At 38.6% G+C, this 17737-nt stretch overlaps 1 protein-coding gene across 2 annotated transcripts in view; it reads right to left on the bottom strand.

The window, feature by feature from the left end:
- LOC127624134 (neurexin-3b) overlaps positions 1-17737 on the bottom strand; it is a 485619-nt gene that overhangs the window by 65030 nt on the left and 402852 nt on the right. For both annotated transcript variants that reach the window (XM_052098814.1, XM_052098813.1), the window contains one exon: positions 1228-1538. In XM_052098814.1, coding sequence (XP_051954774.1) covers positions 1228-1538 — 311 coding nt within the window. The remainder of the gene's footprint in view (positions 1-1227; positions 1539-17737) is intronic.

Genomic DNA, 17737 nt, shown 5'->3' with positions numbered 1-17737 from the left:
CTTCATGTCAGAATGTGTTAAAGAAAGCATTCAGTTCATCGACAGAGGGCATGACGAATCTCAATAGCACATACAGATAGACACACATTTATGTAGAAGTGTACATTGTACATGTAATATGAGCAAAGGTTTGAATGCATTTCCACCAAGTCTAAGGACATTTTGATAATGTAGGTTTAATATTAAGAGCACAGTAGTTCCCCATCTGTCGTTCACTCGACGTTGTGTCGAATGTAGCCCCTAGTGTTGCTTCATTCGACACAACGTCTCGTTCCCTCCATCAGGGAACAGAGGTTACGACAGTAACCTAGACGTTAAATTTGATGTTGGCTTGACAAAGCCTTTTCTGAAAGTATAAAAAACAGATTGATGCTTAAAAGGTCTTCAAATGTGTGTGTTTACATTTACAAAGCTCACAGGTGTGTGTTTACATTTGAACATTTTGACAGTTGGAGTTTAAAATCACAGACATTCAGTTTCAGACTCTTGGCTCATTTTAACATTCCGTAAATTTAAATCTAGAGGACTTTTGGTGTCCGATATACGAAAGCCGTAATTCCAATATAGCACACTATGTCAGTACAGTCTGAAGGGCTGTGCAGAGTTTGGTGGATGTAGCTTAAAAGCTGTGCTTAAAAATATGTGTATAACTTTGTTTCTTCTGCTGAATACAATTTTTTAGACAAATATATCAGCTCTGTAGGTCTATTCAATGCTAGTAAATGGTGACCAGAACTTTGAAGATCCAAAAAGCACATAAAGACAGTATAAATGTTATCCATACGACTCCAGTGTTTAAATCCATACCTTCAGAAGCATTATGATAGGTGTGGTTTATAAACAAATCGATATTTAAGTTCTTTTTTTTTACTATCTATCTCCACTTTCACTTTCACATTCTTCTTTTGTTTTGGTGACTCACATTCTTTGTGCACATCAACACCTACTGGGCTGGGAGAATTTATAAGGACTTAAATATTGATCTGTATCTCACCCACACCTATCACTTCGCTTCAGAATAAAAGGATTAAACCACTGGATTACTTTTATGCTGCCTTTATGTCATTTTTAGAGTTTCAAAGTTCTGGTCATCATTCACATGCATTGTATGTATTATATTTCTTCTTCATTTTACATCAGAATTTGTCTTTGTCTTTAAATACGAAAACTTATTTCCAGTTTGAACCCCACTGTAGAGATTAAATGGAGGAAACCCAAGCAGCCTACCTTAATGGTGGGTGGGGAGCGCTGCTTGCGAGTGGTGGTGGTTGACAGGGTGGTGGTAGTCTCGATAAAGGTGGTGGACATCTCCGGAGGCATGGAGGTGGTGGTGCGGGAAGGGCTTCTGCTGGTGGGCACATCACCTACCAGTCTCACGCTGCCATTTATCTTGATGTTGGCATGACCTTCAGCTGCCATGTTGAGAACCTTCAGGCCATTGTAATAGAGGCCTGAGAGCTGGCCTTGATACGGGCGCTTGCGGTTGTTACCGCCTATTGAGATGGTGGCTTGGGTGTTAAAAATGGTCAGCTGACGACCTGAGGAGAAGACCAGTGAAGGAGGACGCAATCAGAATGGTTTATATGCACGCTCGTTTTATCTGATTGTCAATTCTCTTATTGTAGTTTTTATTTAGCTAACTAATGACCAGTAGATTTAATGCTTGAGCTTTTTAAAGCTGAAGTATATCATTTCTGCACAACATAATGACTGTTTTCAAACAGGCTTCCCAGACACTCCCATCAGCTATTGCTCGCTATTGGAGTCAGTGTTGCTGGGTCAAGTGGTTTCAGGGGAATATCTGCATATTAAGCTGGGACAGGTGGAAGTATTTTACCTTCGAAAACATTACACACTTCACCTTTAAATCCAAGCATTAAAAACGAAGAGTAGCGTTACTTTACTCCATGTTTGTTTGTACCGTCTTCATCGTGAGATGCTTTCTCATGCAAATGTTTTGGGGAAAATTCCAAATGGCTTTTCATATGTGTCAAACATTTAGAAATAGAAATGGTGAGAATTGACATCACTGCAGGCCGTATTAAAGCTGTTACACATTTACAATTGTATATTACAGCGGGCATAGTAGAAAGCTCATCTCATACATATCAAATGAATTTCATGTTGATTCATGCATGTAGAACCACTAATGGGATTTCAAAGTGGATTTAGACAGTGTTAAAGGGACTTTATAATCATCTTATGCAATTTAGGCAATGACCTTTAAACGCATTTAATAATCCTATCGTTATCATTCAAAGGACTTTAATGTTAAATTTGATAATTGGTACACCCCGCCCTTTCATCGAAACTATGAAGAGGTGTCAGACGATTTCATCACATGGTTCAAAAGTGGCAGTCAGCAAAGTGGAGTTTCAAATTCTTCAGCACCAATTCGTTGTCTTTGGGGGTTTGGACCATTAAGAGTAACGCAATGGAAGAACATTCCATTTCTACGTGTCTAATCAAACAGCCTGGCGTTGAGTTTAGTTTTAAAATCTAAGTTAGTTTCGAGTATGTGCTTGTTACCAGTCCCTTTAACTGGTCAATGATTTGATGGACATAACAAAAGAGGATCACAATCCACATAAAAAATTATACTCAACGAAAATGTTACATCATGGGAGGGGAAGTAATTTATGAAACATTTTTGGTTAATTAGTGGCAAAGGGCTAAGGTAAAGACTGATCATACCTGGCTGGACAAAAAATATAACGAAACGGCATGACAAGGATTATATGAACGCAAACTAAAATAAACAAAAAACAAAATAACTCAAAAACATTGAGGGTCTTGTGATGGTTACCTTTCTCATGTAGCCAATCTTCGACCGGCCGGGTATATTTGAACGGGATTTTCTTATTAGCCATTTGATAACGTTCAATGTCGCTGTTGCCTTTAAAATTTGAAAGACATAATTTCACACTTCACATTTATACACTGTTTAAGAAGGTTTAGTCGTGTTTAAGATGATTTAGGTCTTGTTTAGGTGTCATTCTAAAGATGAGTATGATTCTAAAGCATTTATATCAAACAGTAAACAACTCAATAAACAGTTTATCACATATAATTATCATAACACATATCAGACGTCATGGCAATATACAGACAACCGTAAAAGCGAGACTCATGCTAACAATTCATTTCACACAGAAGTCCTACACAGTCTCTGTAGTGGGGCGATCTCCTACTCAATCTTTAAAATAGGGTGTAATTTTTCTTCCCACTGGATATCATATGCATTTCAAGGGGCCAAGGAACATTTCATTAACTTTTTGTAAGGAAAAGAGAGAAAAGGAGTAAATGAGAGAGATAAATAAATAAAGAGATCATGTGTAGAAGCTCTAAACCTGCTGGGAAATAAGGCTTCTGATGACACAGATCTGAGGAAGACACTGCATACAGATGAGATCATTACCAGCCTGGTGTGCTGCCCTGCTGCTGCGGGGCCCCTGGAAGGCCTTGTTCCACAGAAGCACTTGGCTGCTGGAATATTACGCCATTATTTGGACTTTGTTACATCTCTTTCTCCGACTAGAGTAGGGTGGAAGGGTTGTTCAAGGCAATGTAACATCTGCCATCTTGGGTGTGATTATGTCGTGTCCAGCTGCTTAAAACTTATGTTGCAACTAGTTCATCAAATCGTTTTCGGATCTTTTCACCCTTCAAGCACCTTGTTGGTCATAAAATAGCTTGTTTTATTTTCAAAATAAAAGATCTTTCAGTTTGTGGGCTCTATTTTCATGAGTGTGCAAAGCGCAGCGCTATGAGCAGTGACCTTGCGCCACATCTTATCTCTCAAATGGACATGGGTGGGAGTGTTTGCGCTATCTGTGGGTGTATGCACACAAACTGTGGGTGTGTTCTATGTAAATGTAGTGGCACAAAGCGCAATTAGTTATTTTCCTGAGATTGTTTTTATAAAATTATTAATAATACTTACATTTCTCTATAATTTAATGGAACGTACATCCAAATCCTGACGAGAATAACATTTTCTATGCATATAAAAGTTGCGTATTACTGTCATAGTACTATTTCAATTCTTCTAAATCATTGCCTACAGTCTATTTACACTACACAATTCTTATGAATATGCTGTCTTTGTTTATATCACTGGTGCTTGACAGAGAATGGACTATACACTAGGATGCAAATGGAGCAATACCTGGAGAAGAACCTCAGAATTAAATTGTACTTGACCCTGCCCATTAGCGAGTTGCGTGCAGAATTCTGCCAAACCCATGTTCAAATTTCTTCAAAATATATGAGACCATATATCATAACTTTTGATATCTTAAAATCAAGTCATATTTATTTGTATAGCGTTTTTCACAACACACATCGTTTCAAAGCAGCTTTACAGAAAATCGTGCTTTAACAGAAAATTACGCTATAATATCTATAAAGTCTTAGAGTCATCATTGTGTAGTTTGATTAAATGTGATTTTAAATTATGTATCTAAATTAAATAATTAAATAATAATTGTATTTAGAACCCCTGTGAGCAAGCCAAAGGTGACTGTGGCAAGGAACACTAAACTCCATAAGATGTTGGTTAATGGAGAAAACTGAGTTCCCCTCCCCCTGGCTAAAATCATGAATACAATCTACTCATTCTAGAGGGCATTTGACAAAATGGGTAAGTGCAGTGTGAGTCATCAATATTTTCGGTCCGTATACATGGAAAGGAGAGGCTGTACATTTTAAATGCAAATCCTTTACACTGGCTAAAGCTTATAGCCTATAGATTGCTTCAAAGCTCATGAACTACCATAAAACTTAAAAAAAAAAAAAAAAATATTATATAATTTTATTTTATGTAACTGTCAAAAAATCTACTAAAAAATAGTTCAAAATTCTGTCAAAATGTACTCATGCTCATGTTATTCCAAACTCGCATGGCTTTCTTTGTTTCGTGGAAAACAAAAGGAGAAATTGTAGGATGTTCTCACTGCTCTTTTTCATACAATGAAAGCATATACTGACCAGGACTATCAAGATGTGCAAATAAATAAATACAAAAATACACCCTTAAGCCATCCACACAACTCATGCACTACATTTCAAGTCTTTTGAAGTCATACGGTAACTTATGTGGACACAGAATTAAATCAAATGTCAAAATGTAAACACTCTCATCATTTCCTTATCCTCATGCCATCCCAGATGTGTATGACTTTCTGTCTTTTGCACAAACAAATATTTTTATAAGACTATCTCAGCAGGTCCACAGTCCAAGTCAATATGGTCCAAAACACTGAAGTTTAAAAAAAGCACATAAATGCAGCATAAAAGTAACCCATAAGACTCCAGTGTTTAAATCAATGTCTTCAGAAGAGATATTATAGATTAATTCTCCTCCCTCCAAGTAGGTGGTGATATGGACAAAGAATGTAATTCTCCAAAAACAAAAGCAGAAGAACTCTTAGAAGAGAGGAGGTCTGTTTGATAGTGGTGACTGATAGTAAAAAAGCTATCCTCAAACCTATCATATCTCTTCTAAAGACATGGATTAAACCACTGGAATCTTTTGGATTACCTTTATACTGCCTTTACATGCTTTTTGTGCTTCAAAGGTTTGGACCCTGTTGACTTGCATTGTATGGAACACAGAGCTTGAATATTCTTTAAAAGTCTTCGTTTGTGTTCAGCAGAAGAGAAAAAGTCATACACATCTGGGATGGCATGAGTGTGTGTAAATGATGAGAGAATTTTCATTTTTGGGTGAATAATTCCTTTAATTAATTTTTTTTTTTTAAATATGCTGCATCGTGATTGGTCAGGAGATGTACTAACCAATTATGTTTGACATCATTGATACCAAATCCCTGTGCATATTGAGGTGCCAGTTTTGAAGCTCGACATCATTTGTCCCCATTCACATTTATTGTATGGAAAAGAGCTGTGTGAGCATTCTTCAAAATGTCTCCTTTTGTGTTCCACAGAAGAAAGAAAATCATACAACATGGAACAACATTAGGGTTAGTAAATGATGACAGAATTGTAATTTTTAGTGAATTATTCCTTTAAATGTCAGAGAATGTACATTTTCTCACACACCAAAGCAGTCATCAAAGCACAAACAAAAGAGAGAAAAAAACCAACATACCATAGAGCTTGAGAGTGAGAAATGTAAAAAGCACTTCAAAAGAGCAAAGTTCCTCAACACTTCTCGCTAAGCTAAATAAGCCTCCACCCACTGAGTCACCGAGTACTTTCTCAGAACTTCAGAAAGTGGACAGAGTGGAAGTGCCATTCAGAAACACAAAGCTTCCACAGTGACAGGGATGTGAAATGGACGTGGCCAGTGGCGATTCAAGGCCCTGCTTTTCTTCTGCTTTCCCTTTTAAATAGGCAGAAAAAAGGAGCTTTAAAGTGTGCAGGTAAGCGATGACTGCGGGGCGGGGGTGGCTAATAAGTAGCTCGCAGGACTGGCGATGCCTTTGATCGAGACTGGCAGCGCATGCAAGCCTGGGGCTGGAGTGACTTTCCTGATCGGAAAGAGATCCAGGAGAGCTTGAGGGATTGGCCACTCCTTTCAGAGATCAGACGCTCTGCCAGCATATGCTCTCTCACTCATGTTAATGTGAAAACTTATTATGATGGTCTTTATACAATTCTCTCATCATTTACTCACCCTCATGTTATCCCAGGTGTGTATGAGTTTCTTTCTTCTGCTGAACACATTTGAAGAAAAATATTTTAGCTCAGTAAGTCCTTAAAACGCAAGTGGATGATGATCAAATTTTTGAAGCTCCAAAAATCCCAGACAGTCAACACAAACATCATCCATCCATACAACTCCAGTGGTAAAATGAATGTCTTCTGGTGTGAAAAAGATCAATATTTAAGTATTTTTTAACTATAAAGTATCACTTCCGGTCAGCAGCTGCATGCACGTGATGTAATCATGTTGGCATGTGAGACACGTGGAAAAGCAGCGCTGTTTACAAGTGTGTAGGAACGCTGTACAGAAGCTTCACTGGTTTTGGTTTAGATCTGTATTTATCTGTTTCTTTACTCACAATGGTGCTTTTGTGTGCTCATCCTGGATGTCTCAACCGAGAGAAGAACGTGAGATTACGTCCGAAACATGCCAACGCAAATACGTCACACGAGAGACCACGTGAACTCAGCGCTCCCGTACATGTGTATACTGCTGCCGACAGGAAGTGATGGTTAAAAAGTACTTAAATATTGAACTTTATTGCACCAAAATTGATCATTTTGATTTAGAAGACATTCATTTAACCACTGGAGTCCTATGGATGACGTTTATGCTGACTGTCTTTTCTTTTTGGAGCTTCAAATGTCGGATCACCATCCACTTGCATTTTAAGGACCTACTAAGCTGAGATATCTTTTTTATTTTTCTTCAAATATGTTCTGCTGAAGAAAGAAAGTCATACACACCTGAGATGGCACGAGGGTGAGTAAATGATGAGAGAATTTTCAACTATCTCTTTCCCCTATATTGCTGCAGCTATCCTTATGAGGACCCTCCATAGGCATAATGATTTTTAGACTGTACGGAATATAGATACTATCCCTTAACCCTACCCCTAAACCTAACCCTCACAAAACACTTTCTGCATTTATATATTTTCATAAAAAAATTGTTTAGTATGTTTTTAAGCGATTTGAAAAACTACATTTATAGTATAATGCCCTTGTTTGTAACCTAAAAAAATGTCCTCGCAAACCACAAGCACGCACGCACGCACACACACACACACACATATATAGCATTCTTTTTTTTTTCTTTTTTATTTGCCTTACACTAAAGCATCCAGATGTTTAACTTTCTAGTTTGTTTTTATTTATTTCCTTTTTTTGTTTTGTAATTCCCATTATTCTCAATGGTGGTTCTCATTACTCCAATACCATAATTTTATTATTTAAATCATCATAAACTAAAGCCAGTAAAACAAATATTACAGGATGTATAAATACTTCACAAATTACAAAATATATTTATATTTTTGCTGCATTATAGTAAATGAGAAAGCATTTTGTATTACAGTAATAAGAATTTACAAGTGAAATGTGCTTAATTTTTATGACACTATTGATCCTAAAACAGACTTAATTCTTTATGCAAATATAATTACTTTTTAAAAAAATAAATAAAGCTTAAAAAAGTATTGATATTTTAGGACCATGAATTTATTTTGCATGAAGGTGTTATTTCCCAAATTTCTCTATACCGTAATGCATCGGTTTTACTTTTATTATTTTTTCAAATGGTGATTCTCATTACTGTTATACCATGATATTTTACATTTAAATCAGCAAAAATCTTGAAATCTGAACAATATCCCTAATCATTTCAAATCACAATATGCACTATTTGTCATGCAACACTCATGTGAAACCAGGCATCGCTTGCACGTTTCAGACGAGAAGCATATTTTGCGCTTAAAAACCGCAGAATGCGACATAAATATTCAATTTTCTTTGCTGAAACAAAAAGTACATTTGGCTGCTGCCAAAAGTTTTCAATGAAGGAAAAATACGCTAAAATACAACGTGTTTTCAGTTACCACAGCCACTGGTAATATGTATGTAACGTAAGTAGTGTTTTCCATTTTGCGCGGGTAAAGGTTCTCTATACGATCACAGTGGAGATGCCTTTGCTTGCAAGGTGTAAATGCAATCCAGCTAAAGGATATGTATCCGGATATGCATGTTAATTCAAGGTGTAAATGGGGCCAAAGAGATCCAATTATTACATTTTGTATTTTGTCGAGCACTGAGTAGCTCAACCCTGGACTGCCATATTTCCTCTTCTATATGAGCTCAGAGCAGCACAAGAGCTCTAATTTAAATGAGATGTCAAACAAGCCAACAGCGTCTGTTTCCAGCCATCCGTCAGCACATGAGTAGGTTTCCCACTAGAACAATCTCTGAATCAATCCCCTCAGATGGCGCTTCTTTAGTCAAGACAAACTCTGGCATGGTGTCACTGTGTCATCTTTCAGCACCACAGATTTGCAGCAGGGGGCCGTCAACAGATGCTCAATGCATACAAACAGTGTGCCAGTGTGTTCTGTTGCCAATTCCTCATGGATCGACCCACTTCCACAATGAGAAGTGTCCATCCTCAGTGGACCACAAATTCAGCACAATGCATGTCCTGAAACAATAGGTATTTCATTACACAACTGTCTGGTAAGGATGGGCAATATGACCAAAATCTTATATCACAATATGAGTTATTTTATATCACAATAATGATATATATAGTGATATAGTACTTTTCTTCTGGAAAACCAATACAAATCTGTTAACATAATAAATAACCATATTTTTAGGCATTATAATGCCTATTTTTGGAAAATCTAGTTAGTGAAATAAATACTTTTTAAATGAAAACTACTTCCTCTTATATAATTTTCACTTTATTTAGAACTTTACAAAGTTAGAAATAGAATAAACACTTAAATCATCCGTACCAATTTCACATTATGCCACGTTTCAGTCTATGGTGTTGGCCGATATTATTATAAACTTTCCTCAAGAAACTCAAGATCTATTCAAAGCAAAGTAACAAAGAAAATATTACATCATTTTAGTAAAAAAAATTATAAATACACAACGAAAATAACATATCTTGCAGAAAATAAATGTCAAATATATTTATAAGCACTTCTTGAAAAAAAAAAAAAAAAAAACAGAATTAATACATCGCATATTTTGGCTTTCAGAATATTCTTTTAGCGTGCTTTTTATTTTAAGGTGTTAAAATAGATTGTTTGTATTACCTTAAGTGATTATCATTGTGCGACAGTGTGCAGATCACATTTTTGTAATCTGTGTCAGCTTTTGTGAACCAGATGGTGCTCCTGTTTTTTTGGTCCAATTTTCTCTCCTTTTTCTCTCTAATTTGGAATACCCAATTCCCAATGTGCTCTAAGTCCTTGTGGTGGTCCGCCTCACCTCAATCCGGGAGGCGGAGGAGAAATCTCAGTTGCTTCCGCATCTGAGACCGTCAATCTACTCATCTTATCAAGTGTCTTGTTGAGCGCGTTACCGCGGAGACATAGCACGTGTGGAGGCTTCACACTATTCTCCGCGGCATCCATGCACAACTCACCACGCACCCCACCGAGAGTGAGAACCACATTATAGTGACCACTAGGAGGTTACCCCATGTGACCCTACCCTCCCTAGCAACCGGGTCAGTTTGGTTGCTTAGTAGACTTGGCTCACTCAGCATGCCCTATATTCGAACTCGCGACTCCAGAGGTGGTAGTCAGCGTCTTTACTCGCTGAGTTACCCAGGCCCCCATGTCGCACCTGTTTTAATAACAAGCTCCCCTTAACTTTTCTTTTGATCACATCAGCAAAAATGCATCAAATAATGGAGACGTACAGATGTGCGGTGTAGTCAAGCGCACCTCGGCATGTTAAAGAGAAGATCCAGGTGTCTGGATCACAGTGACTCTGTCCCGGTGAGTGTGTCATGGTGGGCTGCTGCAAGCTCCGCTGTTCAGATCCAGCCCGCAAAATCAGAATAGCAAAGAATCAGCCATGAGATTGTGGGTGCGTTTGCACCATTGCCTGATCTACATAATTCCTTTAGTGTTAAACCAGTGCACGCAAATAACCGTTGAATTGTGTACACTGATAGATACAGTAAAGCTGTGCATATGGGTATTTACATATCCATTTTACTTTCTCATAAGGACATGTCTGAGGAAAAAGTTGATACATGAAACATAACTGAGATCTCCATAAAAGGTGCAGTATGTAACTATTTTCATATAATATTCACCTTTTTTTGCCAATGTGTGAACGGCTTGTAACGCAACTTAACAAATGTGCCCTTCTCTGACTTCCTAGGATGCCTATTAAAGCCTGTAGATTGATTTTCATGCGAAGGGAGCGGGTCGATTTTGCCGGGAAAATCCAAAGGTTGTGATGAAGGAATCCCATCTGGCTAAACGGAAATGTGATCGTGGTCGAGCGAAAACATGAGTGAACATCGGCAGGGCATTTGATTCCTGGAGGGACCTTCGGTTTTGGGGATCAAAACCGACTCTGAATTGGCATTCTTCTTATTGGACAGGTAAGCTTACATAACTGCAAAGCATGTGAAATATAGTGTCATAATGATCGATCTGTGTAATTTTAGCTAACTTGATCTTGCCTGCTAACGCTAACGAATTGCAAGCTACCTTGCTTCGTAACTTTCAAATAATTTCAACGATCTTCTCTTTATACTAAAAGTCAGGTATACAGGATAAATTTAAACAAATACGCTGGTTTCTTTATTGTAGTACAACATATGACATACAAAACATACAATAGTGCAAAATAACAGTGCAGTGCAACAGTAAACTGTCTGGTTTATTTCAGTAGTATGTAGCTGTATGTGTGTATCAGTATGCTATGTTAGCTGATAAGTAGTTTTAGATTAGTCTCACATTTTGTAATAAAACAATCATAACTGTGCAATTTTAATTATGCTACCTCATCTATCAGCATGATGTCGGTTGATCAAGTTCAGTCTCTGCACGTTACCTCATTGTTTTGGCCGATGGAGTGTGTGCTCGAGCGCGAACATGAGCAACAGGTAGCTGGCTGCAGTTCACTTAATGGCCACAGGTGTCATTAATAACAAGGGTTTCTGAATTTTACATACTGCACCTTTACTGTAAGTCTCCTGAGCTACAAACATGCAACCTTGGGTCTGTTTTCAGGATGTACCTTTGTCTCCATTGTAAAGAAAGTCTTCTAATTACTACATTTTATAATAGGGACCCATGAGATCGCACAGCTTTATTTTTAAATCTCCATCTCCATGTTGTGGCATTAACACTGAAGGATAGATCTTGTTCCCCAGTTGTTTATAGGGCTGTCACGATTATGAAATTTGCTGACGATTATTTGTCAAGCAAATCATTGTGATTATGACAATTGTCTGATTTTCTTAATATATTATTATTATTATATTTATATTATATAATATATTATATTATGCAACAGTAATTTTTCTGTCCTAATTTCTTCACTTTCACATGTTATTTTTATGCTCTCAGATTAAACCCATGAGCCCTTATTTCTCATAAAGCAAATATAACTAATATAAAGCAATCGTTCCAACTTATAGCCTCATAGAACTACATTTTTGTTATACTTTTTTCTTAAGTAACAAGAGTAAAGGTAATCATAATTTATTTCTAAATGACTTAAGCCTGTCATGCAAAACATGAGCTCAATGTTCAAGTTTAAATGTAAACCCATAGTTTGTTAATAGGCAATAATCAGAGTATGGAAATACATGAATTAAGATATTTAGATGACATGGACAAACCTCTTCAATACCCTTTTCCATGGTACTTGCTATTACTTTGACTATTCGCTTAGAGTCAAAGTATTACTTTGACTATTCGCTTAGAGTCATGGCATTAGCAGAAATGCTCCTAATTATGAGCATAATCACGTTATCTGCATTATCACAGTTTACTGTTTATATGAGCTCCAACTTATTCGCAGAACTGCCTTAATCGCATTTTCAGGGTGCATGTAAATATAGCCATTGATGTAATCCAATCAGTCTGTTGTTTTATTCCAGCCATACTTCCTAAATACAGGCTTCCATAAATATTATGTTTCTATGTGGGGTTACATTTTCAACTCACAAACATTTAGTAGAGTGTAGTTAGAAGTTATAAATGCTTAGTTAAATACTGCAGGTTAAATGTCATGCATTTGTAACTGACTATGGTACAATTATGCTAAGTTGTAACTGGCACACATTCACTTACATTGAAACTTTTTTTTTTCTCCACACAATGAAAGTGAATGGTGTCAGAGGCTAACATTCTGTTCTAACATCACCTTTTTGTTCCATGGATGAAAGAAAGTTGCATAGGTTTAGAACAAAATTTTTGGGTAAACTATCCCTCTATGAGAGTAAGCTTGAAATAAAACATGTGACCCATAAATGCCTCTGTTTTTAACAATGATGTATATACTTCAGATATTTATATTATTGCTGTTTGCATTGACTAAGTGAAGGAATCATGACTAGCATGAAAATTCTCAACACAGCTGTGTGGTTCTTGCAACGGTTTATCGAGCGATGCCAGAACGCAGAGAATTACTGACATGCAGCATTTCAAGTGCTATTAAGTCGATGAGCCTGAATTCAAGCCTGTAATTACTCAAGAGATGGCGCAGCCTTTAACTGAGGAACTGAAATCAATAATTGTCAAATTACAACCGCTGAATGTCCTGCATATTACCAGTGTTTGAATGTGTGCGGATGTGATTGCAAAGAAAGACAGAGAAAAATACTGAGAAAAGAGGGAATTACCAAATCTGCAATTGAATAATGGCTGGAGGGAGTCAAGAATCCCTGCAAAAAACTAAATGTCATCGGAGGCAAAGCTTTAATGAAATCCTACTCTCTGCTTGGAGTCAAATTCATTGGCCTCTTAATAACCATTGAGTCCCTGTCTGATTCAAAGCTGTGGGGTGTAATGGATGCCAATATGTAGCATCATAGATTGAATTTAGAGGAGCAATGGTCTTGATGATCTATCGGTGTAATGCGACTTTACTGATGTTGTGTATTTTTAACAGCATTCAACTGCAGATTGCAGAACTGCAGATGAATGGATGGATGGATGGATGGCTTGAACAGGTAATTAGATTGAATAAGAAGGAATATTGTTCAGATTGAAATAGTCCTTCAGAATGTAATGTTCATTTGCCATGTTTTATTGTGTTTGAAGAGTGTGCACAAAATAATCCATGGCTCATATTACTATGGCAATCTATTCTTGCTAATACACATAACAACTCTACAGAAAAATTAAGAATTTACAGAATTTAAAACACAAGCTTATGAGAGCCTTTTTTGACTAAAAACACACTCTGGATAATGAGTACACACAAGATCCAGCAGTGATTCTGCAGACATGCTTCTGCATAAAAATATCACTTAATTTAAAATACTGCTAGATGGCAGGAATGTCTCCTAAATTAATGTTACATGTAGACACCATCATTATACCATTACATCATCATATCTTGGAGACTGAATGATGCAATAAGTCCAGCAGAATCCACAACACACATCCATACACTGGCTAAATAGCATGCAGGTTTGGTTCTCTTTGCATACACAATACATACAGTAAAAAGAGCAGGGGTGTTTCTAGCCTTTCATCAGTGGTGAGGCACAAGCTCCCCATCAAGTAAACAAATAAGTGTACTGGCAAAAAGAGCACTGACTTGTTCAATGCTGGTGACATGAGGAGGAGCATTTCAACATTTCCTTGAGTATTGGAATGGAATTGCTTGGTCCAAACCAACGTGCTTTTCTATCCCCTCCAGTCACCGCAAGTCTCTTTTTATTGGTTTCTTTTTCTTTTTTTGTGTGTCCATACTGCTGTAATAGCGAAAGCTGTTTACCTGTCCAATGGAAAGGAGGAGGCGAGAACCGGCTTGACAATATAAATAATAGCTTTAATATAAAACTGAACCAAAAGACACAAACACACACATATATGACGGACAGCTGCCCGTAAGCACTCTCTCTCTGTCGCACCACCGTCCGCAATTGGCCTTTATCCCTCTCGGTGTGCAAAATCATGACCCGGCCCGCCCTCTGCCCTGTCACATTCCTCCAATCCAATCTTGGACCTCCGAGTTCTGAACCGGGCCTTACACAGACTCCCGTTCAAGATGCTGAGGCAGAAACGTATTCTGACATGCGTCCGGCATCAAGATTTGTTTGCGGAGGTAGACGCATACTTTCACGTCTCAATATTACCCAGTCACAGACCCTTTCTATGGTTCGCTTTCAACGGCAAGGCGTATCAGTAAAAGGTCCTCCCCTTCGGTCTGTCCCGGTCCCCTCGCTTCTTCACGAAAGTAGCAGAGGCAGCTCTTGCCCTGTTAAGGGAAGTGGGCATTCGCACACTCAACTACCTCGATGATTGGCTAATCCTAGTACACTCTCGACAGTTGCTCTGTGCACAAAGGGACCTGGTGCTCAGGCACCTCAGGCGTTACAGGGTCAAATTGGAAAAGAGCAAGCTCTGCCCGGTTCAGAGCATCACTTTTTTCGGCATGGAGTTAGACTTAGTCTCAATGACAGCGCGCCTCACAAGCGAGCGTGCGCAGTTGGTGCTGAACTGCATGAGGTTCAGTGGTTCCACTGAAAACATTTCAGAGGCTCCCGGGGCATATGACATCCTCGGCAACGGTTGCGCTACTCGGGTAATGAATATTTACATTTACATTTATGCATTTGGCAGACGCTTTTATCCAAAGCAACTTACAGTGCACTTATTACAGGGACAATCCCCCCGGAGCAACCTGGAGTTAAGTGACTTGCTCAAGGACACAATGGTGGTGGCCGTGGGGCTCGAACCAGTGACCTTCTGATTAACAGATATGTGCTTTAGCCCACTACACCACCACCACTCCATATGAGATCCGCTTCAGCACTGGCTTCAGACTCAAGTAACGAGATGAGCATGGCGCCACGGCAAATACTGTGTGACCCTCACCCCTTCCTGCCATCACTGATTCAGCCCTTGGACAGAACTGTTTTCTACGGGCAGGAGTCCCCCTACAGCAGGTGTTCAGATGCTTCATAGTTACTACAGACGCCTCCCAGTCGGGCTGGTGCACCATGTGCAATGGGGACGCAGCCGCTGGCTTCTGGAAAGGGCCGTGTCTGGATTGGCACATCAACTGCCTAGAGATGCTGGCTGTATTTCTTGCCCAGCACAGATTCCTGCCACAGATCCGCGGCAAGCACATGTTGATCAGCTCAGACAACACAGCGACAGTAGCGTATATAATTCGCCAAGGTGGCGTTCACCCTCGTCGCATGTCGCAACTAGCCCGCCATCTCCTCCTTTGTAGTCAGCAGGGGTTGAGGTTGCTGCACACCACTCATGTCCCAGGCAATCCCAGGCTGGTGAGGCCTGCTCCCATGCTAGTTACGTTGCTTTCCATCAGGGAACGGAGGTTTCGACAGTAACTGAGAGGAGTTATGGGGATATGGGGAACAACATGATGACTTTTGGGGCATTTGGGAAGGTTACATGCAGTCTGATGCACCTGCTATTTTTTTTAGATAGGGAACCCTAGTGTCACTACATTGACACAATGTCGAGTGAGTGACAGAAGGGGAACGTCTCAGTTACTGTCATAACCTCCGTTCCCTGATGGAGGGAATGAGACTTTGTGTCCCTCTTGCCACAACACTATACTAGCCGCTGAAATGGCCGGGACCTTACTCTCGGCTCCTCAGCTCAAAACCTGTCTAAACAGACGCACGCTTCCCTCGTTTTATACCCATATATCCGGGGAGGGGCATGCAAATTATGTTCGCCAATTCTCATTGGCCTTTTCTCAAAGATAAGAGGTAACCGAAGCTCTCAAGAGAGACCCCTAGTGTCACTACATTGACACAACTTCTTGTTCCCTCCATCAGGGAATGGAGGTTACAATAGTAACCAAGACATTTTCTCGAGCAACCACTGGGCAGTGCCATGATTATTCTAATTGTTTCTGGTCTTGAGACACAATGCAAAAACTACCAAAACGAGCGATCCAGACAGATAATAACAACCATTTACATTTTTTTTTGGAGTAAAAATTAATTTTAGTCTCAACTTGTGCTACTGTCAAATCGTAACAACCACTGCTTCATGTCAGGCCGTTTAATGTCAGTTGAGGCACTGTCAACAAAAACATTCTCGACACTGTGAAGTATTGGCACCAGGGCCACCACTGGCCAAACTGCTGTCCTACGAGATCGTGGCGAAAAAAGCAAAAATCTGGGTTACAGTAGGCACTTACATTGGAAGTAAATGGGGCAACATTTTTAACATTAAAATACTCACTTTTTCAAAAGTATAGCCATACGATCAACAATATGGATGTAAACATGATTTTAGCGTGATAAAATTGCTTACTAACCTTGACGATGTAATGTCAACAAACCCTAAAACGACTGTAAAAATAACCATTTAAACAAATTTACAGCTCAAATAATACAGAGGAATTAATGTTAGTGCTTTTATAAAATTATAAGCTTCATGTTTCTGCCTTTAAAAACAAAAGAAATTGGCTACATTCACTTCCAGTGTAAGTGCTTCACTGTAACTTTTTTAAAGAAAATGAGGTATGATTAGAATTTATTTTTTTTGTTGTTTTTTTGTGGTAATCAATATTAAGCCACAAATGCTGTTGATTGAGCTTAACTTGTATTGAATCTGGAATATTCCTTTAAAAAAAAATGTCATTTTGATTTCTTTCCCTGAGTTGTTCAGGAGATTGCATATTTACACCAGTAGATGGTGACAGATGGTGATACTTAAAAGTTAAGTTCAAAAACACTGGTTTATAAAAACATATCGAAAGACAAAACAAAAACAAAGCCTTGTGTCAACGCCTGAATCACATTCATGCAGATATATGGCGCAATGGCACTCTTTCTTGTGTGATATTCCTTAAATAAGTGTAACCAGAAGCAAAGATGGCAATAACACATGATCGATAGTGGTTCTCTTTTGTAACTTAGGGTAGATTGCTTTCATACCAATTGCGAACATTTTCAAGACGTCGGTGCACGAAGTGAACTGAACTCTGAAGTCAATCTGAGTCGGGTGCGCACCAAAAGCTCTAGTCTTAAAGTGCCCTCAATGAACATAATAGATCCGATTTGAATAATTAGTTAATGTCGTAGCAACATTAGCCT

Source organism: Xyrauchen texanus, chromosome 30, assembly GCF_025860055.1.
Source record: "Xyrauchen texanus isolate HMW12.3.18 chromosome 30, RBS_HiC_50CHRs, whole genome shotgun sequence".
Classification (NCBI taxonomy): domain Eukaryota; kingdom Metazoa; phylum Chordata; class Actinopteri; order Cypriniformes; family Catostomidae; genus Xyrauchen; species Xyrauchen texanus.
Note: the sequence above shows the minus strand (reverse complement) of the source record. Positions and strands in the feature narration are given on the sequence as shown.